At 41.1% G+C, this 26,910-nt stretch overlaps 2 protein-coding genes across 13 annotated transcripts in view; both read left to right on the forward strand.

Moving 5' to 3' along the window:
• The window catches only part of MYZAP (myocardial zonula adherens protein), a 338,107-nt gene that overhangs the window by 89,391 nt on the left and 221,806 nt on the right, over positions 1–26,910 (forward strand). The gene's annotated exons all lie outside the window — the stretch shown is intronic.
• The window catches only part of CGNL1 (cingulin like 1), a 175,425-nt gene that overhangs the window by 61,668 nt on the left and 86,847 nt on the right, over positions 1–26,910 (forward strand). For 11 of the 12 annotated variants that reach the window (XM_028850973.2, XM_028850974.2, XM_028850976.2 and 8 more), the window contains 6 exons: positions 3,014–4,630; positions 5,438–5,532; positions 7,416–7,521; positions 17,253–17,354; positions 17,899–18,047; positions 19,442–19,577. In XM_028850973.2, coding sequence (XP_028706806.2) covers positions 3,029–4,630; positions 5,438–5,532; positions 7,416–7,521; positions 17,253–17,354; positions 17,899–18,047; positions 19,442–19,577 — 2,190 coding nt within the window. In that variant the 5' untranslated portion in view covers positions 3,014–3,028. Of the gene's footprint in view, positions 1–310; positions 409–3,013; positions 4,631–5,437; positions 5,533–7,415; positions 7,522–17,252; positions 17,355–17,898; positions 18,048–19,441; positions 19,578–26,910 lie in introns of those variants that run through there. The other variant, XM_077939473.1, reaches the window with a different exon arrangement.

Genomic DNA, 26,910 nt, shown 5'->3' on the forward strand with positions numbered 1-26,910 from the left:
CCTAATATAGGGCAGGAGGAGGGAAGACTGTAAAAAAAAAAAAGTCACCAAATGACCACATTACCTGATATTTTGATCATCCGGAAATTAATACTGATAAGCATCTAACAGATGTAATGTAGTTGAGGGAAAGATTTAAGGATAGGTATATGGAAAAGACAAGTAAAACAGTATTCAATCATTAACTCTAGAAAAGTAAAAATTTTATAAGAAAAGTTCGGTAAGACCATAGTATATAACTTTTTAGTGAATATTTATATTGTCATAGTAATGTAAATAGTTGACTCTTGATTTTTTTATTGGTAGGTTAGCCAAGTGAGAGACTTGTATGTATGGTGTAGCATCCATCCTACGTAGAACCAATAAGTTAAGGAATCACAGGCAGGAATATTATTTAGCAAAAGGGAGGTAAGTATTAGAAGAAATAGCTAAAATTTGCAGTTTTTTTTTTTTTTTTTTTTTTCTTTTTTTTTCCTGGGTGATGTGTTCAGGATCAGGGAAGGGAAGCTGAAGAATGTAGGTTTTTCACTTATATTGTTTTACTTTGATTAAAACATAAATTATTTAAAAATACTAGTATAACTGAAAATGAAAGTTGACAATGAAATATTTGAAATTGGTGAGATAAGATAAATATTACAGATGAATGTACCTCTCTGAGTTGTTCCTATCTTTAAAATGGTAAATGATGGTATCTAAAATGTTTTAGATTTAAAAGAATTATCACCAAGCAAAACTGACAACACTATGCTAGTTGTAGGAAACTGAATATATTCAGGAAGCCCCAAGACAGAACAGAGAGGCAAAACAAGTAAAGATGTGCTAGAGACAAACAATGTAATTATTAAGGTTGTACAGATGGATAGATTTTGAATGTTATCCCTTAAAATGGAGACTACACCTAGCACCCATGAAGCATTGACAAACGTTATCCATATATTTGCTCACAAAGGGAAGCTCAATATATTTAAAAAGGAAGAAATGGTAGAGACTTCATTTTCTGACCACAATACAGGTAGAAATTAGCAACATTTACAAATAAAGACCCTCCAAACAAAAACAGCACAGAAACAAAATACTACATATGCAAAAACTTTCTCAAAATCAATTCTTGGGTCAAAGCAGAAATCAAAATCCCAAACAGAAACTACCTAGAAAATAGCAATAGAAACATTACTGAGGTAGAAACTGTTTGCTGCCTTTATAAAGTCCATTCTCCTCTCTCTTTTTACTAACTGAACATTGATTTTGTTGCATGTTGATGACCAGCTAAAGCACCCTATTTTCCAATCTCCCTTGCAGCTGGGGGTGGCCATATGATTAAGTTCTCACTAATAAGATATAAAGGATTATTGGTAGGTGGGGATTCCAGGAAAGCTATTTAAAAAGAAAGTGAGTCACTTGGCCTAAGCCTTTGGCCTATGTGATGCCGGATCAACTATCTTGTAATCATAAGGGGTCTAATATATGTTGAAGAAGATGAGTGGAAAGATAGAAGGGGTGCTCCTTATCCCCGGTATCTTTCAGCCCTGGACTTCCTATCTCTGGGGAAACATTCCTGTCTTAAGCTGCTATGTGGGAGTCTGTTAGTAGGAGCTGACATAATTTTTAAGTGACTTAGTTACAAATCACCATTTATGTGATTGAAGAATGAAAATAAACAAGTAAAGCAAGTCAAGGACTTAGAAATGGAACCACAAAATAAAACAAAGGAAAGTGGAAGGAAATAATAAAAATCAAACTAGAACTCAGTCAAGTTGAAAATTAAAGAAAAGCTTGATAAATCCAGGAGCTAGTTCTTTAGGGAAACAATTTTAAAAATACATACACAGATATATTCTGCCAGTGTAATCAAGAAATAGAAGAAGAAAATACAACATTAGATAATAAAGAAATGAAATGATTTCTCCTACCCAAATTCTGCAAATAAATTTGAAAATTGGATGGAACAGATGATTTTCTTGGAAAATGTGCTAGTAGATTGACTCTAGAATAGAAAGAAAACTCAAAAAGTCTCTCAAAAGTGGAGGGGAAAAAAAAGAGACAGCTGCTGTTTGTGACCAGTTGCTACTGCTCTTCCCGGAGTCCCTTTGCCGTTGCGGTTTTGCAGTGTTACAAGTGAATTTCTGGTGGGGAACCTCGGAGTGTGAGGCAGGGTGGCCATCCTGCTTGGTGAGCTGTCTGTAGTCATCTGACAAGGTTGGCCACACACCAGAAAGGCGATGGCGACTATTCTTGGCATCAGGACCCATCACAAAATACAGAGCCCTGAGTGTTCTTCATTTTTTAAATAACATTTTCCAGATCAATGTGCTATTGAACTTTTTCGGTAAGAAGAAAAGATTGAAAATGATTTATAATCATTTCATTTCACTGTCAGTCTCACAAACAACTGATTCCTCATGGTAAAACTGTTGGAAACATTATATTCCAATAGTAGTGTTAAAGATTTTGAAGCAAGATTGTGCATAAAAAAGGCCGAAAGTAGTTTGAGAGGAAAATGAACCACAGAGTAACAAAGAAAAATGGTGAGCATCAGAATTCCTTAGCTCTTAATTATTTTCATGGAAAAGTACCTAACTCTCAAATGCTGGTAACTGGAGCATCCTATTGGTTAAAAATAAACAGCATAGAGCTTCAGGAAACCAACTAAACTTAAAAAAAAGAAAAAAAGAAAAGGCAACCAGAACAGCCCAAAACAGAATAACAAAGTCAGAATAACGAAGTTATGCCAAAGGTGTCAGGTCATTACACCGGTTGTCTGCCTTCAGGCCAGAGTTCAAGCCCAGTGTTGTCAAACTCAGTGGCCACGTGGGCTGAAGGGCATCCAGAAAGTCCTGCTTGGTCACCGGAGGGCTGCCCTTCAGCACTTGGTTCTGAGGTGTCTTTGCTGTTTAAAATGTCTTGTTTTCTTTGAACTTTGAAGTTTCCCCTTCCTAATTATTTCAATCTTCGTTTAAACAGATGTAATTCTAACCTAATGTCCTCTTTTTACCCCATCTCTCCTTGGTAGCTGGAACAGTGAACCATGGAGCTGTATTTCGGTGAATATCAACATGTGCAGCAGGAATATGGGGTCCATCTGAGACTCGCAAGTGATGATACCCAAAAATCGAGGAGTTCCCAGAACTCCAAGGCAGGCTCTTATGGTGTCAGTATTCGGGTCCAGGGAATTGATGGTCACCCCTACATTGTCCTGAATAACACAGAACGGTGCCTAGCAGGCACATCGTTTTCTGAAAATGGACCGCCCTTTCCCCCTGCAGTGATAAATAACCTGCCTCTACATTCCAGCAATGGTTCTGTGCTAAAGGAGAGCAGTGAAGAACTGCAGCTTCCAGAAAACCCATACGCCCAGCCTAGCCCAGTAAGAAACCTGAAACAGTCCCCTCTCCATGAAGGCAAGAATGGAGTTCTAGATCGCAAAGATGGGTCCATGAAGCCATCTCACGTGCTGAACTTTCAGAGGCATCCAGAGCTTTTGCAGCCCTATGACCCTGAAAAGAATGAATTGAACTTACAAAATCACCAGCCTCCTGAGAGTAATTGGCTAAAAACGTTGACAGAAGAAGGCATCAATAATAAGAAGCCTTGGACTTGCTTTCCCAAACCTAGCAATTCCCAGCCTACCAGTCCCTCTTTGGATGACCTGGCCAAATCTGGTGTGACAGCTATTCGTTTATGCAGCTCTGTGGTCATAGAGGACCCTAAAAAGCAGACCTCAGTGTGTGTCAACGTTCAGAGCTGCACCAAGGAGAGGGTGGGAGAGGAGGCCCCTTCCACTAGCGGGAGACCCCTGACTGCCCACAGCCCACATGCCCACCCCGAAACCAAGAAAACCAGGCCAGATGTTCTTCCTTTCCGGCGACAGGATTCAGCGGGACCCGTCCTGGATGGAGCTCGGTCCCGGAGGTCCTCCTCGTCATCGACAACTCCCACGTCTGCCAACTCTTTGTACAGGTTTTTACTGGATGATCAGGATTGTGCCATCCATGCCGACAACGTCAATCGTCATGAAAACAGAAGGTATATCCCCTTCCTGCCAGGAACTGGACGGGATATTGATACGGGATCAATTCCTGGTGTGGATCAGTTAATTGAAAAATTTGATCAAAAACCTGGGCTTCAGAGAAGAGGAAGGACTGGGAAGCGAAACAGAATTAATCCAGATGACAGGAAAAGATCCAGAAGCGTGGATAGCGCCTTTCCTTTTGGCCTCCAAGGGAACTCCGAGTACCTGACTGAATTCAGTAGGAACTTGGGCAAGTCAAACGAACACCTCCTCCGGCCTTCCCAGGTGTGCCCGCAGCGGCCACTGTCTCAGGAGCGCCGTGGGAAACAGAGCGTGGGCCGTACCTTTGCAAAGCTGCAGGGAGCAGCGCACGGGGCTCCATGTGCCCACTCCAGGCCTCCCCAGCAGAATATAGATGGGAAAGTTCTGGAAACCAAAGGTACTCAGGAAGGTACAGTGATCCGTGCGCCCTCCCTTGGTGCACAGAGTAAAAAGGAGGAGGAGGTGAAAACAGCCACTGCCACGCTGATGTTACAGAACCGGGCAGCAGCAACTTCGCCTGATTCTGGTGCCAAGAAAATTTCTGTGAAGACATTTCCTTCGGCCTCGAATACTCAGGTAACGCTAGTGCAATTCCTGTTTTTATTTATTTATTTATTTATTTATTTATTTATTTATTTTTAAATTTCCTCTTCCTTCTAAATAATCTAATGATGTACTCATGGTGCATGAGGCCATAGGAGTTACACATCCTCAATCTTGTATCAGGAATCACACAGCTGATCTGTTTCGTTATCCAATTGTGTCCTACTCACGATGTCCTACTGCCAATTGTATAGTTTTCTGGGTTCTTTGAAGTTCAGCTGGATTCCCATTGAGATCTCTCTAAAGTAACTTGGCAGACGCTATAGAGAGGCTCAGTTGTTCTGTTTGTGTATGCATGAAATCTGAAAGTATGCAGAATTTGTTTCTACACAGAGGCCGAATGGCTAGGTTTGTGTAGATATATTAATTTTCCTCATAAAATTGAGTGACTGGGTTAATTTCTAGCCTGAAAAATTAGGTTAATCTTCATTTAGGTTAATTATCAAGTGATAGAATCTAAGTGGTACGTTTAGTGTTTTGATAGTGACAATAAAAAATAATGATATTGATAAAATCGTAAAAAAAAATGTAGCTAAGTGCTAAGCACTATTTGTTATATATTACAGGATTGCACCAACCCTGTGCAGGTAGTATCTATTAACCTCAATTTACAGGTGAGAACACTGAGGCGAGGAGAAGTTAAGTAACTTCCCCAAGATTATGAAGCTGGTAAATGTTGTAACTGCCTCTAAGGAGGATGCTCACTGGAGGAATTGTTTTGTGTTTGGAAGCTTCTGGGAACTTCATCCTCAAGGTCTAACAACAGGCTTTATGTTCCAGGCCACACCGGATCTCTTAAAGGGCCAGCAAGAGCTCACTCAGCAAACCAATGAGGAGACAGCTAAGCAGATTCTCTACAATTACCTCAAAGAAGGGTTAGTGATTTTCCCTCTGAAAGAGCAAAGTATTGTTTCTGGTGGGATTCTTAATTTCCTTTTCTGAGGGCTTAATGTTTACCTTCCTTTTTTGCCCTGTGCCAGCCGTTGGAGGGTTAAAACTCAATGGCTGGGGTTTTCATGACGGCATTTGTCTTGTGTGGTATGGGGTGGGGGTTTTGGGAGGGGTGTGTAGGAAAGTACACCACACTTTAAAAATTAAAATGAATACATTTTAAAAATGACTCTTTACTATTTCAAAAGCAAATTCAAAGATAGGAAGAGTGTCTACTCTTCAGGTTTGAATGGAGTCTGCCGTCACCTTGAGTTCTTCCACGAAATGTTAGTCCTTTAGAAGTTACAAGTACAAACACCTCCCCTCCCCAGAGTTAACATTGGCCAAGAGCCCCTGCTTCCATTATTTTTAAAGCATGTGTGAGTCATTTAAAAGCAGTGCTTTCCATGCTTATCTTGGTGGTTGAGTTGGAATAATCAGGGTTTCAGCCCTTACTTAGATACCAACTGTGCTGGAACTCGAGCAAGGGATTTGAAGTTTCTGTTTCAGTTCTCTCATCAGATATGATTAAGAAGAAGGAAAAAAAAAAAAAAACAAAAAAACAAAGCTTTACAGCCTACATGACTGAAAACCAGCCACTTGGCAAATCCTCATTGGTATCAAAATACTGTATATTTTTGTATTGTGCCTTACAATTATTTGTCAGTTTTAGAGCTAACAAAATAGTAAGGCTCAAAATATAAGATAGGGGATCTTTTGAAAAGGAAAAAAAAAAAAAAGTAACCCAAAAGATTCATCTAGCTAAGAACTGGTTATTAGTATCTCCCTGTGGAAGACTTTACCATGTTAAGATTAAGGTAGAAGAAATTTTGACTTGTAAAATTCATTATTATTTTTTATTTTTTGAGACAGAGTCTCACTCTGTCATTCAGGCTGGAATGCAGTGGCATAATCTTGGCTCACTGCAATCTCCACCTCCCAGGTTCAAGAGATTCTCCTGCCTCAGCCACCCGAGTAGCTAGGATTATAGGTGTGCGCCATCATGTCTGGCTAATTTTTGTATTTTTAGTAGAGACAGGATTTTGCCATGTTGGCAAGGCTGATCTCTAACGCCTAACCTCGAGTGATCCACCCGCATCTGCCTCCCAAAGTGCTGAGATTACAGACGTGAGCCACTGCACCTGGCCAAAATTCATTAAATTCTTTTATGTATGTATTTTTTGGCACATGATTTATTGAGACATCAGTAAGACAGACTTTAGTGGGAGGTGCCTGTTGAAGGAAGTTTATTTTAAATCTTTTTCTTCTAATTGCTGGGAGTGTGGTAGAAGTTAATAAAACTTAGTATCTCAGTGTTAGCTGTGAAAGCCCAGACAAAGGGCTGCCATGTTGACAGTCTTGGCTTAGGGGTTTTATTTTTTTAAACATAGGTTAAACAAATTAAGATCATTGTAGGTCATTCTTAGTGTAAGATTTAAGTGTACAGTGTGTTTGTGTGTGTGAGAGAGATACACACAAACCCACTTCAAAGAAAAGGAGAATTCCTTTTGGAATGGACATGAGCCATTTGAATCAAAGAACAGATTGCTAGATGTTCACTGGATGTCTTCTCCAAGCTTACTGAGGATGTGCTTATGTCCCTGGGAACCCTGTCCCAAATTGAGTGGTAACACGTAATTTATTTGGGAAAAAAAGACACCATCCATCCTGCTCTCACACTGATTTTGTCTGAGGCTTTAATGAATTCACAGCTCCTGCAGTTTATCTTCTTAAAGTGCCTGGTGTGTGTGTGTGTGTCATGACATGTAAATTGTTCTGAGACCAATGGGTGTGTCCCTCATTGTTTTCTCTGCTGTCCCTTTTTCAGAAGTGCTGATAATGACGATGCTACTAAAAGGAAAGTCAACTTGGTCTTTGAGAAAATCCAGACCTTAAAGTCTCGAGCAGCTGGGAGTGCACAAGGAAATAACCAAGTAAATGGAAATTTTGTATTTTGTGGAGTGCAGTTAGCATGGAATGTGGTAAACAACTTGCTGTTTCTTCAGTCTGTATGTTTGCTTATAGCAATAAGTGGGACATTTCCTGAGTAGTGAGGAGTACTCCCCATGTTTTAAATGTTCATTTGCACCCAACCTTTTTTATTGAGACGGAGTCTCTGTCTGTCACCCAGGCTGGAGTGCAGTGGTATGATCTTGGCTCACTGCAACCTCTGCCTCCTGAGCTCAAGCTATCCTCCCACCTCAGCCTCCCAAGCAGCTGGAGCTACAGGCGTGTGCCACCACACCCGGATAAGTTTTGTGTTTTTAGTAGGGTATGGGTTTCACCATGTTGCTCAGGCTGGTCTTGAACTCCTGGGCTCAAGCAATCCACTCAACTTGGCATCCCAAAGTGCTGGGATTACAGGCATAAGCCACCATGCTTGGCCTTACCGTACAGCCTTTTTTTCCAGAAACATTTAAAGATATTTTATTTAAAAAAAATAGACTATAATAGGATGATAAAAACAGATGGCGAGATTTAGAAGGGGAAAATAAGTATAAGAGGACTAGCATTGTTGTCGGCAAACGCGGAAGGTAAGCGTGAACAGGCGTGGACCCAGGCTCTGGAGCTTCAGGTGTGAAAGAGAATGGGACTAGAGACTGGTGACGCTGACCAGCTGTGGCGCAGGGGCCAGGAAAGAGCTCAGTGAGTGCCAAGTTAGTTTTTAAATAACTGCCTGTCTGATTGATTGTGCTGAATTTGAGTGGGGACATAGAGGTTTTTTTTTAGGGAGAGAGCCCTCTCACGTTTGATAAAACAACTACTATATGTCAGACACACCTGGTGCCCTGGAAGTAAGCCGCTCTTAAGAGAGTACGGCTGTACACTTGTTCCTCAATCCTACACCACCTTGTGTAGAACTCATTTCCTGCTTGTCCAGCTTCCTTTCCCCTCCCAGGGGAATTCTGCATGGGAAGGAAAGAGGAAGATACCTGGAGGCAGGTAATAGGAAACTTGTCTAGAGCTTCTGTCTAACTTGGGAAATGTACATATAGGGGATAATTTTAGGCATCACCCTACCATCTTTACTACTTGTTATTCCCCCGGCACTCAGCTAACCCATGACGGCTGCGCTGACCTCAAATAGAGCAATGCCATACACACACAGACGCAATTCCTACTGGGGAATCTTTACACCATACTCCTTGCGTATACATCGCCTTGAGGAGCTCTACATAGTTCTTAAAGTCAGTCCAGTATTTCTTTGCTAAAACTCTGAAGTCCAAATTATCAACACGATTCTTGTTTTTTTGTATACCTGCATACAGGCTATGCACAGAGTGTGGGTTGGAATCTCACTGGCTGTTATAAAGCAATATAAAGGGTCTTGAACACAGGGGCTTAGGGTATAACTTAGCAAACAGGTGAGTCTTCAACAAATATCCTTTTTATATTATTTTATTGGGGTATAACTTATATAAAGTAAATTACCCAAATTGTATCGGTACAGTACATTGAATTGTTTTTTTTTTTTTTTTTTTTTGAGACAGAGTCTCGCTCTGTGGCCCAGGCTGGAGTGCTGTGGCGCCATCTTGGCTCACTGTAAGCTCCGCCTCCTGGGTTCACGTCGTTCTTCTGCTTCAGCGTCCCGAGTAGCTGGGACTACAGGCGCCCGCCACCACGCCCGGCTAATTTTTTGTATTTTTAGTAGAGACGAGGTTTCACCGTGTTTGCCAGGATAGTCTCGATCTCCTGACCTCGTGATCCGCCCGTCTTGGCCTCCCAAAGTGCTGGGATTACAGACTTGAGCCACCGCGCCCGGCCGGTACATTGAATTTTTAACATAGCTTTGCATCCATGGAATTGTCATCCCAATCAAGGTGCAGAACACTCCCATCACCCAGGTTTCCTGGGTTTCTTCCCCATCAATTACACCCCATCCTTCTGGAGGTAATCATATCCTGACTTCTATCACCTAGAGTCGTTTTGCCTCTCTTGACTTTTATATAAAGAAAATTTCACAATGTGTATTCTTGTGTGTCTAGCTGCATTTCCTCAACATTATATCATCAAGATTCTTTTTTTTTTTTTTTTTTTTTTGAGAGGGAGTCTCGCGCTGTCGCCCAGGCTGGAGCGCAGTGGCCGGATCTCAGCTCACTGCAAGCTCCGCCTCCCGGGTTTGCGTCATTCTCCTGCCTCAGCCTCCCGAGTAGCTGGGACTACAGGCGCCCGCCACCTCGCCCGGCTATTTTTTTGTATTTTTTAGTAGAGACGGGGTTTCACTGTGTTAGCCAGGATGGTCTCGATCTCCTGACCTCGTGATCCGCCCGTCTCGGCCTCCCAAAGTGCCGGGATTACAGGCTTGAGCCACCGCGCTCGGCCGAAGATTCATTAATGTTGCATATACTGGTAGCTTTTTTGGTATCGAAATGTAGTTTTCCTTTGTATCTGTATAACACAGTGTGTATTCTTGGTGTACATTTCTGGTTTGGGGCTATTAGGAATAAAGCTACTATGAATGTTATTGTACTTTTTTGTGGAGGGGAGTAAACACTTTCACTCATTTCTCTTGAGAATATACCTAGAGGTAAAATTACTGAGTGGTAGGTTAGGCGTGTGCTTAACTCGTAAAGTATACCTGTTTGTTCTTAGAGCGAGTGCGGCCTTTGGCCTTGATGTTGAGATTGTCCTTGTGGGCCATAGACTAGGGGTGACCAGCCTGAACTGGGGAAGTCAGGGTAGCCCTTCTAGAGACAATGACACTAATGCTGCCTCAAGAAATCATAGAATTATTTGTGAGAAGAAGGGAAGCTGGGGTGTTCTAGGTTAAGTGAATAGCACAGACAAATATAAAGAGGCATGGGTTTGCCATGTTAAAGAGGGAATGTAGTGTAGTGGGAGCACAGAGCCAGGATGGGCGGAGGAACAGCCTGGTAGCAAGGACCTTGGAAGTTAGGTAAGAAGTTTCCATTTCAGGCTGTGAAGGGGGTGGGTTGCCATTGTTGGATTTTAAACAGACGTGAATACCATTGTGTTTGTGAAAGTTTATTCCTTTTGCAGCTTTTGGAGAGAGGTAAGATTAGAGGAAGAGAGACCACATAAAAAGCTAATGCCTGTCTAGGTGTGGTCCCTCATGCCTGTAACCCCAGGACTTTGGGAGACCGTAGAGGGAGGGTTTCTTGAGGCCAAGAGTTGGAGACCAGCCTGGGCAATGTAGTGAGACCCTGTCTCTAGAAAAATTAAAAAATTAGCCAGGCATGGTGGCACATGCCTGTAGCCCCAGCTACTCAGGAAGCTGAGGCAGAAGTCACTTGAGACCTGGAGGTGGAGGCTGCCGTGAGCTATGATTGTGCCACTGTACTCCAGCCTGGGTGACAGAATGAGACATTGTCTCTTAAAAACAACAACAAAAGAAGCTGCCAAATCAAGAGATGATGAGAAAATGAACCAAGGCTCTTAGACTTCAGGTTCCTATTACAGCTCCATGACTGTTTAATTGCCACATTTTCCTACTCCTCTTCCCTCCCTCTTAAGTTCGGAATCTGGTTATTTGCTGGCAAAGGTTTTGGAGTTTTATCTTTGTGGTGTCAGTTAAGTGATTAGGAGAGAATGTAAAAACCCTCTCCCTTAGGGACAGAGACCATATTGGAAAACAGCAAAGCAGGTAGAGATTTTGTATGGGAAAGAACAATGTATAATTTCCCTCATTGGGTTGCATTTAACGTTCTAAATGGATTGTTCTCATTTTGCCTATGAAAATTGGAAGTTGTGTGTTTGTGTTTCTAATTCTCTTCACAGGGGTAGGTGGGGAAGTACCTCATTCCAAATTTATCACACACAACTTGCACCTGGATTCAGGGACGTGTCAGCCAAGATGCTGCCATTTCTAGCTTTGATTCCTGCTTTTGTTTCTTCCCCTCAGCTATTTGTAGTTTTCTAACCACTTTACTGTAGGATTTTAGCCAAATCCTTTTGAGAGAATCATTGTGTTACTTTCATGGAAGAAGAAAAAAAAGAAGATCCATTAATATTCATACTCAGATCAGAGAGATAATATTTCCTAATAGACTCTCTTCAGTCAGGTCCCTCTTCATTATGGAAATGTAACATCTAAAAGGAGAAAGTCAATTTAGCTAACATACGCTTATTTAGTACTTGCATACAGTCTATGCAGAGAGGGACGGAATCTCACTGGCGGTGATTGAGCAATAATCTCTAGTGTAATGCAGATTTCTGTAACAAATATATGTATAAAGGGTCTTGGGAACACAGAGGCAGGGGCTTTGGGTATAACTTAGCAAACAGATGAGTCTTCAACAAATATCTGTTTTTATATTGTTTTATTGGGGTATAACTTATATAAAGTAAATTACACAAATTGTATCTATACAGTTCATTGAATTTCTAACATAGGTTTGCTTCCATGCAAATACCATCTAGATCAAGATACGGAACACTCCCATCACCCAGGTTTCCTGGGTTTCCGGTGTTCCCCATAAATTGTACCCCCTCCTTCTAGGGGTAATCATATCTTGACTTGTATCACCTTGAGTAGTTTTGGTTTCCTGGGTTTCCTGTGTTCCTTCTGCAAAAATTGTACTCCTTCCTTCTGGGGGTAGTCATATCCTGACTTCTATCATCTAGAGTAGTTTTGCCTTTCTTGAATTTTACATAAAGAAAATTTTACAATATGTATTATAATAAGTATTCTTGTGTGTCCCCCTTCATTTCTTCAACATTATATCAGCAAGATCCGTTAATGTTGCATGTACTGGTAGCTATTTTGTATTGAAATGTAGTTTTCTGTTGTTATCACTCAACATAGTGTATCCTCTTAGTGGTCATTTCTGGTATTTGGCTGTTAGGTATAATGCCATACTGAACATTAGTGTCTTTTTTTTTTTTTTTGTAAACACACTCATTTCTCTTGAGAATATATCTAAGAGTATAATTTCTGGGTTGCAAATTGGGCGTTGGTTTAACTCTTAAATGTTGCCAAATGATTTTACAAAGTGATTGAAACAATTTACACTCCTGGTAGTGCTGCATGCCAGTTCCAGTGGGTATATCCTCTGTAACACCTAGACTCTCTTCCATTGCTTTGGTCTACTTGTCTCTCCTTGTACTACTACTGTACCGTTTAATTATTGCAACTTTAATAAGCCTTGAGATCTGGTAGCTTTATTCTTCTCCAAGATTATCTTAGCTACTCTGGGTCTTTTGCCTTGCCATATAAACTTTTATCAGCTTGTCAATTTCCACCAATAAAAGCCTCTAGGAATTTTGATTGGGATTATACCAAATGCATAGATAAATTTGGTGGAACTGACGTCTTCATGTTATTGGTATTCTTATTTGTGAACATGAACTTTCTCCCCACTTATTTATGTGTGCAGCATCTCTCAGCAGTGTTCGGTCATTTTTGTTGGAGAGGTCCAGCACATCTTTCATTTAGATGTAGTCCCTTTCCAGTGCTGTTCACTCCTTTCTGTACTTCCCTGTTTCCATCTAGGAGTGATTTCCTTCAGCCTGGAGAACTTTTTTTTTTTAATATCCTGTAGTACTTTTTGGGAGCATTGTTTGAGAATAGCTGTCATTCACTCTCAGTTTTGAGGAACTCTAGTGTGGCAAGTATTGTTTTGTTTCATGAATTTAAAGACATTATTTGTCTTTTGATCCCAGTTGGCTCCATTGGAAAGCCGGCCATCATTCTTAGTGTTATTCTCTTGAAAGTGATGTGTCTTTTCCAGCTGGGTGCTTTTAATATTTTATCTTTTTTGTCAATTGTTAGATTTTCACTATGACGTGCCTAAGAGTGATTTTTCTTTTATTTATATTTCTTGGGATTCACTGAGCTCTCGACTTGACAGGTGCATCAGATTTGAAAATTTCTTGGCTATTATTTAGTCGAATATTGCTTCTTTCACATTCTGTCTCTCCCAGCTCTTCTCAGACTCCAATTAAATGTATTTTTGAAATTTTGATGGTGTTCTTCTTACCCCTTGTGCTCTATTCTCTCTCTTTTCGTGTGTGTGTGTGTGTGTGTGTGTGTGTGTGTGTGTGTGTGTGTGTGTATGTTTGGGGCATCAGATATTCTGGATGTTTTCTATTGACCTTTCAAATTCATTAGTCTTGTTTTCTGGCTATGTCAATCTTACTTTAAGAACTTTTTCTTTAAAAGTGTCTTTAAAAGAATCTTCTTCTTCATCCTTCTTTTAAAGGATGGTTCTTTTAAGAACTTTTCTTTGGCCAGATGCAGTGGTTCATGCCTGTAATCCTGACACTTTGGGAGACTGAGGTGGGAGGATTGTTTGAGGCCAGGAGTTTGAGACTAGCCTGGGCAACATCGTGAGATCCCATCTCTACAAAAACTATAAAAATTGCCAGGCATGGTGGCTCGTGCTTGTAGTCATAACTGCTCAGAGGGCTGAGGTAGGAGGATCACTTGAGCCTAGAAGTTTGAGGTTACAGTGAGCTGAGATCCAATGAGTTCTTAAATTTCAGATATTGTGTATTGCTGTTTTAGAATGTCTACTTGGTTATATTTTTATAGAATCTATCTCTGGAACTTCATTTAGAAAAATCCCTTTGTTGGGCCAGGTGCAGTGGTTCATGCCTGTAATCCCAGCACTTTGGGAGGGCAAGGTAGATGGATCACCTGAGATCAGGAGGTAGAGACCAGCCTGGCCAACATGGTGAAACCCTGTCTCTACTAAAAATATAAAATTAGCCACGTGTGATGGTGCACACCTGTAACACCAGCTATTTGGGAGGCTGAGGCAGGAGAATTGTTTGAACCCAGGAGATAGAGGTTGCAGTGAACCAAGACTGGGACAATGCACTTCAGCCTGGATGACAGAGCAAGACTCTGTCTGAAAAGAAAAAAACAAAAACAAAAAAACACCCTTTGTCCATAATTGTTTCTATTTTAAAAATGTTACAGTTAATTTGAAGTCCTTATCTGTTAACTTTAATATCTGGGCCATCTCTGTGTCTGTTGTCTATTTTATGTAGTTATTGGTTGGTTCTTCCTACTTCTCTGCATGTCCAATGATTTTTTTTTTTAATTGTATGCTAGACCGAGTGGGTAACGATTAGTTATAGACGTTCTGGAATGTGTTATCTCCCCCTGAAGAATGTTAAGTTTTGTTTTGACAGACAGTTAAATTACTTGCAGATTATCTTGATTCTATATGGTTGGTTGTTCTAGGCATTATTGGGGAGTGTCTATTTAAGTTTTGGCCCTTACTACTAAGACGTGACCCATGTTCCTTTCTTGAATTTCAAATGAATGCCAGAATGTCCACCAAGGTTTCTCTATTTTGGTTGATTTGGAACCCTAGTGTCTCCCTAGCATTGGGCTACCTGTGAAGTTTCTTTTGGGTTCTTTGCCTCCTAACAGCTCTTCTCTGCAGTCCTCTTGAACTCTTGCTCTGCTCATATACAGCTTAGGAATCATTCAAGAATACAGGTAGTATTTATTGTAGGTTCTTGGAACTTCTTCTGTGGAGCTGTCTCCTCTCTCATACCCTGATCTTGAAATCTCTGTTGCTTACCATCTCTAAACTCTAATCTCTGTTTCCTTCATCAGTGAGTTGCCACTCTGGACACTTTTCTCACTTAAATTAACAAACTTTATTTTTCAGGAGAGTTTTAGGTTCACATTCCCATTTACTGTCCTGTCCCCACATATGCCCTCCACCACTGTTAGCATCCTGCAGCATGGGGTGCACCTCTCACAATCATGGGACCCACACTGGCACATCATTATCACCCAAAGACCGCCCATAGTTTACATTAGTGTTCACTCTTAGTGTTGCACATTCTACAGGCTTCTGACAAATGAACAATGACATGTATCTATCATTTAGTATCACACAGAAGAGTTTCACTCCCCTAAAAATCCTGTGTGTTCTGCCTGTTTGTTCCTTTCTCTCCCCTAACCTCTGGCAACCCGTAATCTTTTTATTGTTTCCGTGGTTTTATTTTTTCTGGAGTGTTCTATCGTTGGAATCACACAGTATATCACCCTTTCAGTTTGGCTCCCTTAGTAATGTGCATTTTTTGAACTGATAGTTCATCATGCCTTTTGATGAACTGATAGTTCATTTCATTTTAGGATTGAGTATTAATATTCTATTGTCTGATATACCACAATTTATTCGTTCACCTTTTAAGGGCATCTTGATTGCTTCCAAGTTTTGTCAGTTATGAGTAAAGCTGCTATAAACATTCATGTACAGGTTTTTGTGTGGACATGAGATTTCAACTAATTTGGGTGAACACCCAGAGGGCAGCTGCTGGGTTGTATGGTAAGAGCATGTTTAGTTTTGTAGGAAACAACCAAACCATTTTCTAAATTATCTGTATTATGTTGCATTCCCACAAGCAAAGAATAAGAGTTTCTGTTATTCCACATCCTCGCCACCATTTGGTGTTGCCAGTGTTTTGAATTTTGGCCGTTCTAATTCGTATATAGTGGTATCGTTGGTTTGTCTGATTGTTTTTTGAGACGGAGTCTCACTCTGTCACCCAGTCAGGAGTGCAGTGGCATGATCTTGGCTCACTGCAACCTCCATTTCCTGGGTTCAAGTGATTCTTCTGCCTCAGCCTCCTGAGTAGCTGGGATTACAGGTGTGTGGGCCACCACGCCCGGCTAATTTTTTGTATTTTTAGTAGAGATGGGGTTTCACCACGTTGGCCAGGCTGGTGTCGAACTCCTGACCTCAGGTGATCCGTCTGCCTAAGCCTCCCAGGGTGCTGGGATTACTGCATGAGCCACCCCACCCGGCCTCAATGTTGTTTTAATTTGCAATTTCCTAATGACATTGTCTGTGCTTATAAAATTTTACTGTGTGATTTGGAAATGGAGTCATGGAGAACCCAGGGTGAATGTGGGGCTACCTCCTGTCTTTTCCTTTGTAAGGATCATAACTCTGTGTTGCTTGCTTTTCAGTGCCTGCCAACAATTGTTTTTATATATTTTTGTCTAGCTTTTGGAGTTTTTGCTGGGAGGGTAAATCTGATATTTGCCACTCTATCATGGCAAAACAAGAATTCTAATGATCATTTACTAAGATTTGATTAAATTTATGAGATGCATTGGGTTCTGTAGATTCAGAGGTGCATAAAACCTAGTCCCTGCCCCACAAAAGTTCATAATCTCCTGATGTAGTCGTTCTCAAACCACTCTTAAGAAACACTAAAACTAAATTGTGTTCTGCCGTTAAAATAGAAAAAATGAATGTCTTTCCCCAATTTACTTACAAAAAGATTTTGTTGCTGATTTTTTGCTAACCATTGATTTCCATGCTCTGGAATATAGAATGTATTATGGAGAGGCTTTTTAAGTTTTATTATCCTGAATTTAATGTATTACTGTTTTATAATATTCTACAGAATACATTACGGACTTCTAACAAATATGCCACCTGTGCAAGTTTTAGTCATCTTGGACTAGTGTTGAGGTATCTGATGAAATGATGCCTGTGATTGGTAAACGCTGTAGAGTAAAGTTCACTGGAGTCCCAAGGGGACCAGCAACGTTAACTCTGCCCATCAAGTCAGGGAAGGTTCCCCGTGGGGGTTGATGTTTGAATTGGGTCTTAAAATATTTAGTGTTATGCCTCATCTGTTACTGCACTAATTATATTTGGAAGGGGAAGATAATTAAAATGAAGCACGCTGAACGTTTAAATTAGTATATCTTTGCAATTAATCATAGGCTTCTAATTCCACATCTGAAGTCAAAGATCTATTGGAACAGAAAAGCAAGTTGACCACAGAAGTGGCTGAACTTCAGAGGCAGCTTCAACTGGGAGTCAAGGTATCTGGTTTTTCCTTATGTTACTTTTTCCATTTCTGTCTAGGTTGATGAAGAATATTTTACATGCATTGGGATGCCCAGAGTGAAAGCCAATTTTTTTCCCCCCAAAAGTAACATTCCTCTAATCACTGAGTAAATTCCTGTGTATTTGGCTGCTGTTGTCCAAATAATTTCTTTTTTTTTTTTTAATGTAACCAAAGCCTGTACAGACTGTTTGCTTAGACAGAGTAAAAGAAACCCTGTTGGATTTAGGCAGGCCAATGGGAAACTAAATGTATATAAAACATCTGAACTAAATCATAGAAATAGCAGAATGAGGTTTGGCTGTGTTTGTGTTTTCTTTTACAAGTATTACAGTTCATTAAATATAAATATTTGATGTTCTTTCTAGTTAAGAACTCCCATGCCTTAATTATATGGTTTGATTAAGTTGTTTAATAATGTAAGTGCAAAGATACGGAGTCTGCTTGTTGAGAAGTAGGCTTCTGTGGGGTTACGTTAATGTACAGTGGAGGTACTTTAAAATCACACCGATTCCTGTTAGAATCAACAGAATATCAAAGAAGAGAGAGAGAGGATGAGAGCAAACCTAGAAGAGCTCCGAAGCCAACACAACAAAAAGGTGGAGGAGAACTCCACGTTGCAGCAACGACTGGAAGAAAGTGAAGGGGAGCTCCGGAAGAATCTGGAGGAGTAAGTTCTGGGCTGAGAGCCTGTTGCCCTTCCCAGGTTCTCTATGACATGTGGCTAGAACCTTTCTGTCCATTTAATACTACCCAGCCTTCCAAATATTTATAAAGGCAGCTGACTTTTCTTTTTCTTCCTCTTACCCTGGTAAAATTGTGAAGCTGGCGACGCATGTAGACTGATAAACAAAAACGTTAGTAATTCTTAACATTCTTTTTGCACCTTGAAGTATGCCTTACAGAGTTTCAGCCCTTAAAGTGGACCTCCTAGCAGGTAAGTGGGAAGCAGGGCGCACTGAGTGCTGATATTGAAAGACAGAGTTCAAGGAGCCTGGGCCCAGCTTCTAAAAAGCATGCGTCACGTGGCCTCCGTGAGCTCCCAGCCTGTGCATTTTATCCTGGATGGTGCTGGTGTTTGCGATGGCTGCTTATACCTCCTCCGAGTCTACAGAGAAGGAAAGTTAGGTCCAAGATGTCCCTGCCATTGTGTTGTATTAAAATCTGTGGCAAAGGGATCGAAAACCAAGGTCTGAGAATCTACAGTGCTATGATGTCTCGTGGACACGACAGAAGCCTTAAGTGGAAAGTCAAGTGGGAATGAAATCTAGGGGGAAGTTCAAGGAAAAGAAGACATTATATAATAAAAGCATTTGATTGTCCTTGCAGTTTTGATGGTGCTGTTTTGCGTTTAAAGCAATCATAGAGGCTAACTGCAGAAAAGAGTTTAGTAAGAAAAATATCAGAAAATATAGGGTATAGTAAAAGCTTTACAACATAAAGAGGTATAGTAGTTGTGAGTTTGGTTCAGAGCAGAGTTTTGTCAACTTTTTTTCATCAGATGGTGATTATTTTAGGATTTGTGGGTCATAGAGTCTGTTGTACACACTCAGCTCTGCCATTGTATCGTGAAATGAAATGGCTACTCATAAATGAATGAACATGACCATATTCCAGTAAAACTTTACAATAACAGGCAGTGGGCTGAACTGGCCCACAGACCGTAATTTTTCCAACTCTCCTGGTCTAGAACACTGGGATAGTAGACAGTGGAAGGGTGGGGTGGCTTTAGTGGGAAATTTTTTTTTTTCATTTCTTTATCTTCTACATTTAAATTCTAGTATCCTCCCATCTCCTTTTGGGGAGAAAATGTCTCCGTATAACCATACCCACTTCACTGGTTTGAGTTCTCATTTATCCTCTTGTTGGGCAATTAGACCATAGCCTAAGTTCTTCTCAGGTACCTTTTCAGGTTGGTGATTCCTTGCTCAGTGCAGAACAGAGAATGGGGAGGCGTCTTGGGTCTTTAGAGACTTGTGTAAAGCTCTGGAGATCAGAAATCAGACTGGATGGAAATAAGCAGAGCCCAGGAGATCCTGTCTAATGGACTTCCTTCCTTGCCAGGCTATTCCAGGTGAAGATGGAACGGGAGCAGCATCAGACTGAAATCAGGGATCTCCAGGACCAGCTCTCAGAAATGCACGATGAACTGGACAGTGCAAAGCGATCAGAGGACAGGGAGAAGGGAGCTCTGATTGAGGTAAGTGGGGCTGTGGGGTCAGGTGATAAGACAGACCCCACCTGCCTGGAAAGATGGAGTGGCTGGGGTTTGTGCACTGCCAGCCACTGTCTGATGTGCACCCCTGCTCCACCTGTGCTCTTATGATCTGTGAGTCAGTGGATGCGCTTGACTCTCTCCTCTGCACTTGGCATTTGCTAATTATTATGGGTTTTTATTGTGTATTCTCTCTTCTCTAAATTAGATTATTATCTTGTTGAGGTATTAGATACACATGTATGAAATTATTAGAAAGCAAGAATGTTGGTTTTGAATATCTACATTTTTGGGGGAGGGAATAAGTATAATTGAGGGTCAGAAAAAGATAGGACTTTTCTCTCTGCACACATTTAGGTGATTAATGTTTGCGGTTACATTATCATCACCTGTATTCTAGCATAGTTTTGGAAACTACTTCTTTATAAGCGTGGTTTGTAGGAATAGCCCCACAAAGAGATGATATACAATTTAGAGCAAAGCCAACAACAACAACAACAAAAAGTCAAAACATAAAGGTTCTTTGTTAATATTTAATTTTCTACTTCCTCCCTCTTTGGGCTTAGGTGTTTTCTCTGTCCCTTCCTTGGGGCTAGAAGTTTCTGACTCTGAAGTCCCTGGAACACTCTTTAAGTCTCAGTTGTCTATTGTTCTCTCACTCCTTTCCTCCTCCAGTGTTGAAATAATTCCCCAGGAGAAATTTTAGGTCCTACTTTTTAGAACTTAGCCTTTCTTCACCTGATGACTTGGCAGGAGCTCAGAGATGAGTGACTGTGACCACCCAGCCCAGGAGTTCTCATGAATCCATTTTTCACACGGGCAGAGGAGGGTGATTGTCTCTTCTGCGCGCATGACCATCTCTGTGTCCCTATTCAGACCTTTTCCCCTGAGAAGCCCTCAGCATTGTTCCTTACCAACTGGGATTCCTCTTTTTATCAAATGATTCCTTAAAAACCACAACATTCTTGGTATTATACTGCTTCTCATGGCGCTGTTTACCCTCAGGGCTCAGAGTTACAAAGACGAGAAGATAGGTGTATTTGTCACTGAAATAATATTAAAACAACATAAAAGGAAAGTTTAAAAATGGGACGTACACATACTTTCCTAATACCTAAGCAGCCATTTTTGTTTCTAGAATTTCTGTTTGCCTCCCTGTCTATTGATAGGTTTCATCTACCCATCTGTATATAATATAGGGACAATCATGTCCCTACAGTTTTGATACCTGCTTTTAAAACTTAAGATGTCAAAAATGTTCTTTCTTGTTATTCTTTATATTCTTTGTATTTCATTTTTAGGAAGATAAACCGCAATATATTTAACCATTCTCCTACATTTGTTTTCCCTTTTTCGTCATTATGAAACAAAGGTCATGGGGAAGAGTTTTTACATTTATCCTTTTACTACTTTAAAAATTGTTTCTAAGGATAAGTTTCCAGAAATGATGTCACTGAACAATTTATGGCTTTCAGTAAAAGTATAGCTTCATGAACAAATTTAAATAGAAGATAAAACGTTGTCATATTCTGTGATTCCTTGTGTGGACATTTGATTGGTTCTAAAGGGGAAAGATGTTATGTTAGCTCGTGGGAAGTCTCTGAAGTTGCTGATTTTCCCCAATAACTGACAGTTGTCACTGTGAGTTGCCCCCTGATATCCCCTGTCCTTTCAGTTTCTCTATTTTAGCTCATTGACCTCGCACATTTTTTGTATCTTTCTTCTACTAGCCAGCTAATTCAAGAGCATTCACCTTTGCTTCTTTCCCCATTTCATGTCTAGCACAGTGCTGAGCAACAGAGCAAATGAATACTTTTTCATATTTAAATTACTTTAAAAATGTCACCATGTTTTAAAAAAGAGAATAATTCTGAAATGAACTGCATACTTCTTTTCCTCTTTAAACATACCATACTGCATATCTATTAACTGAGCATCATTAGTTTATTGATTTATTTATATTGATAATAGGATAACGATATGAGACTATTTTGGTGATGTGTTCAGGCAGAGGCTGATAATGCGAGATACAGCAGTGGGCAATAGCACATGTTTTCTTAAACCTGTTCCTGATGTTGCTGGCTTACAGGTTGTTTGTCTCTTTCCCATAACAGGAGCTGTATCATTTACTGCTGCCTTTCTGCATGATGAGTTAGGGTGTAATTAGCTTCCCTATGTCAAAGTGGGTTTCTCTTGCTCCAGAAAATCACCCTCTGTTTTTATCAATTTCCTTTGACTTGTCAGCAACACTTAAACTATGATCTATGGTTTCTGTATCACTAGTAAAATAGACCCTGTCTCCTTGTCACTTTTAATTTATTCTTCATATCTGAATAAAAAGTGACCTGGGGGAATTTGATAACGGAGTGTAGTTGTGGCCAAGTTCCCCATGGCATTTAGCTTGGAACAAACTCTTAACACAATGAGCATTAAACACTTCTGCTTTTGAATGTTTGAAAAAGGTTGAAGGCCCAAGTTTTGCAAGTCCTGCATAATGGACCAGATTTTGCATGAAATGTCTTTTAATATGTCACATTTTGTTAAATAACACCGACCCCTGTATGCAATCAGTAAAGTAACATTAAGAAAGAATAGGCTGCTCTGTCTATGGAGTAGCCATTCTTTTGTTTCTTTACTTCTCTAATAAACTGGCTTTCACTTAAAAAAAAGAAAAAGAATAAAACAGTTTAAAAAAAAAAAGAAGGAAAGGAGAAATAGAAAATACTTTGTTTTCTTAGAATAAGCCATAAAATTGACCAATTTTATTGACTTTGTTATTCTTAGTTAAATAGATGATTCTGAATTTTTTTTTGCCAGCTCAAGTTACAAGAATGATTATAGAACAGGTTTCCACCACTTCTTTGTCATGAATGCATTACCTTCCATTCTGAAGGTGACAGGTCAACGTGAGACAGCTTGCTAAGTGCCACGATGGTGGGGTTTTCTAATTATCAAATGTCTGCTTTGATGGGAGCCTGCAGTGCTGAGAGATGGGCCTCACTCCAGCAGAGTCTTGTGGTGTTTTATTCCGGGCATTTGCCAAGATGCAGGTACTTCAGTCTCATTAAAATAGTCTGGTTATAAAATTGTGTTGGTCTGAGGAGAGATTGTACTCAGAAAGTATGTCTCTAAAACTTCTTTTGTAACGATATTTTTGAACATTCTACGCATTTTTATAAAAAAGGCAGCCAAAAATATCGTGATTCTCACCAGCCGTGTGATGCTTCCTTGGCCATCCTTCTGGAACAAAAAAAATGACAGAATTCTCTGTCAGCTACCGTTGCTGTAAAACCTTTTATTTACGCTTTCAGTGAGCATGGGCCAGAGATAGGGACCCTGTGGAACTTCTGAGAAGCATTTAATGCAAAAGAGGGTCTAGACTGGTGTCTTCCTCGTTTTGATGTGTCATGCTCGTGCCCAGGTGGTGTGTGAAGTAAAGCTTTTTGAGAGCAAATACCTTGCCATTCTGGACATCCTGGTGCCTGCTTCTCAGTGCACATGGTCTTGGGGTGGTCATTTGCTGCTGCTGCTGCTGCAGAACAGCTGGTCCCATAGTGTGTTCCTTTTTCTCTTAGATCTCTATCTACCCGTTTCTTCAGGCTCTGATTGTGTTTCTTTGCTTTAGTTTAAGAAGGTGGACTTCCTTAAAGGGCCTTCCAGCCAAACACAGTGCTCTGTTTTGGTGGCATCTGTATGAGGCTGTTTTCATGCTGCTGATGAAGACATACATACCTGAGACTGGGCACCTTACAAAAAAAAGAGGTTTAATGGACTCACAGTTCCCTGTGGCCGGGGAGGCCTCATAATCATGGTAGAAGGTGAAAGGCACATCTCACATGGTGGCAAACAAGAGAAGCAAGAGCCAAATGAAAGGGGTTTCCTGGCTGGGCGTGGTGGCTCAAGCCTGTAATCCCAGCACTTTGGGAGGCCGAGACGGGTGGATCACGAGGTCAGGAGATCGAGAACCATCCTCGCTAACATGGTGAAACCCCATCTCTATTTAAAAATACAAAAAAACTAGCCGGGCGAGGTGGCGGGCGCCTGTAGTCCCAGCTACTTGGGAGGCTGAGGCAGGAGAATGGCATGAACCCAGGAGGCGGAGCTTTCAGTGAGCTGAGATCCGGCCACTGCACTCCAGCCTGGGCGAGCGGGACTCCATCTCAAAAAAAAAAAAAAAAAAAAAAAGAAAGGGGTTTCCCCTGATAAAACCATCAGATCTTGTGAGACTAACTCACTGCCATGAGAACAGTATGGGGGAAACCACCCCTTGATTCCATTATCTCCCAGTGGGCCCCTCCCTCAACATGAGGGAATTATAGGAGCTACAGTTCAGGATGAGATTTGGGTGGGGACACAGCCAAACCATAACAGCATCTAATGGATGAACTCCAGTGTGACTGTTTGCTTCTTAGCCTTCTTGAGTGTGTGGTTTTGTGGTCAGGTCTGTAGTGCCCATAGTGAAGGGAAAGGGCATTAGGACCCATCTGGGTCCCATTCTTGACTCTGCTGCTTGTAAGGCCGTGTGATCTTAGGCATGTTAGAGTCTCAGAACTTCGTCCGTTTATGGAGAATAGTAATCTTCATCTCCTTGAGTATCCATCTCTCTGGATTGTTAGAAATGCTCAGCACAGTTCTTATGATGCATAAGGACCAAATACAGTCAACTTTCCTAGCTCTCGCCACTCCCAGACAGCCAGTTTTCCCTTGTTTTCTTTAGTTGGAGTCCACAGAGAGGCAAGTTGACCTCTAATGGACGTATACTTACATTTTGAAGTTTATGTATTTTTCTCTCCCTTCTTTGATTGATATAATTAAGCCCCGAGGTGATGGAGTGAAGTTTTTGAAACCTCATGTACCTTTTGGTTTCTACTCTGGAAAACTTCAAGTGCTACTACGTGATATGGCGAGGTGTAATCTGATTGGATTTGTCCTGCACAGTCCACTTAAGCGACAGCCCCAGCCATAGATAACAGCATTTCGGTGCAGAATGGACCATAAAAACTTCAGTCTTGACATGCATTGGCGGCAGCACACAAAAGGCAACACAAAACACAGAGATATGCTGGAAAAGATAAGTGTGGGGAGAGGAACTGTCTTATCGTCCAAACAATTGAGAAACGTGTGAGAGTAAAAGCAGGAAACGGGTCAGAATCACAGGGCCTGCACTGAAGATGCTGGCAGGAGGTTCCAGGAAACCCTGGGGGGTAGCCGGAAGCAACAGTCATTCAAGAGAGACTCTGATCTTCCTTAAGAAGGGGCTGGGCAGCGGCAGCAGGGCGTCCTCTTTGATAAATATCAGGACAGGGTATATTTTCATAAGATCTGTGTTTGCTGCTTTGAAAGAGCCAGAGCTGGCCTTGTTACTTGCATGGGTCTCTTGACATTTTGTCTGAGCTTGTCAATGCCTGCTAGTTAGATTCTTGATGGGCAAAATTTTAGTCTGTGCAATGCAGCCCTATCCTGGGATTGTAGAGGTTCCTCTGGTTCAATGGAGGTGCATGTCCTAGAGAAAAAGAAAGAGCTCTCGTTGTCAGTTATCCTTAAATCAATAAAATGTTTCTTCCCTCATCAGGGACACACTTTTTGAATGGAAAGTAGCTTATCATTTCTGAAGCCTTGGGTCCCCAGGTGGCAGCCATACCTCTGATTCCCCAGGGGCTCCAAGAGAACAGGTCCTGCCTGTTCTTATGCAGAAGCCACAGGTGAAATAACTGACGAGTTTAGAATTCTGACATCTCCAGACACCCGTACTGCACTTGTTTATTTATATCTGAACAGATAAGTGCTCCCAATATTAATCTGTGCATCAAAAATATAATAAATCAGATCTGTACCTGTCTTTCAAGAAGGATAAGTAGGGAAGCCAAATGCAGATTAGAAAAATGATTAAAATATATAGAATGTAAAATAAGAAGTATTAAGTACTGTGAGAAGAACAGCTAAAGTGAGATGGGTATTCAAGAGGGATATTCAAGGAAGACCTCTTGGAGGAGGTCATACTGTATCTGGGTCTTCAAAGATTTTCTGAAAGGCAGGGAGAGGTGGGCCTGAGAAGGGAAAAGAGCACTCCAGACACAAGATGCTGCATGGATTGCCTTAGAGGCTGTAGGTGAGAGCCTGGATGCGGGGAGCAGCTGAGTGGCTATCGTAAACCACCTGCACAGGAGATGAGGAGGGCTTTACCCAGGGAGGTGATGGAAAGGATTGAAGATGTTGCAGGACTAACTTTTTGGTTATGAGAAACCAGGACGAGAGAAAAGTCAAAGTTGCTGCCAAGTTTCTGAGCTTGAGTGCTGAGGGGGCAGGTGGTGCTTTTCACAAGAGCAAAGAACAAAGGAAGAAGGAAGGAAGGAGCATGATGAATTCTCTTGAAACTGTAATCCTACTGAATCTGAGGTGTCACAGGTCACCCAGATGGGTGCATCTAGCAGGTCTTTGAATGTGTTAGTGCAGGTTTGAACTCTGAGAAAGGTAAGAGATAAAAGCTTAGGAGTCATTTACATAGAATTAATAGTTGGAAAAAAAAAATGAGCTTGCTAAAAGAGAGTAAAGAATGCAAAGTTGCATTTTTGGAGATCATCATAGATTTTGGGAAGAGGGAGAGAAAAGCCAGAAAAGACTATCACAGAAGAAGCAGCCTGAGGGAAGAAAACAGGAGTCTGTGTTATCTTGGCATTCCAAGAAAGAAGGGCATCTTAGAGAGACAGGAAGGGAGGATGAAAGAGGGGTAAAGAAAATTGACGACTGGGAAAAGGCCATCGGATATGATTAAAGGTCACAGTTACCTCAGAGAGGACTGTCTTGGTAGAGTAGGGACAAAAATCATACAGCAAGAGATTAAGGAGTGAACGGGCAGTCATGAAGTAGAGGCAGTGAACAGAAATTATGCTTTCAAACATTTTGATGGTGAAGTTTGGCAGGTAACCAAGATTCAAGAATGTGGATAGGAACAAAATGGCAGAAAGAAAAGACAACTGTATTAGTCTGTTCTCACTCTGCTATAAAGACACTACCTGAGACTGGGTAATTTATAAACAAAGGAGGTTTAATTGACTCACAGTTCCACATGGCTGGGGAGGCCTCAGGAAACTTACAATCATGGCAGAAGGAGAAGTAGGCACCTTCTTCACAAGGCGGCAGGAGAGAGAGTGAGCGAAGGGGGAAAAGCCCCTTATAAAACCATCATATCTCGTGAGAACTCACTATCACAAGAACAACGTGGGGAAAACTACCCCATGATCCGATCATCTCCCACAGTGTCCCTCCCTCGACACATGGGGATTGTGGGAATTATAACTGGAGATGAGATTTGGGTGAG

This window comes from Macaca mulatta, chromosome 7 (genome assembly GCF_049350105.2).
Source record: "Macaca mulatta isolate MMU2019108-1 chromosome 7, T2T-MMU8v2.0, whole genome shotgun sequence".
Taxonomy (NCBI): domain Eukaryota; kingdom Metazoa; phylum Chordata; class Mammalia; order Primates; family Cercopithecidae; genus Macaca; species Macaca mulatta.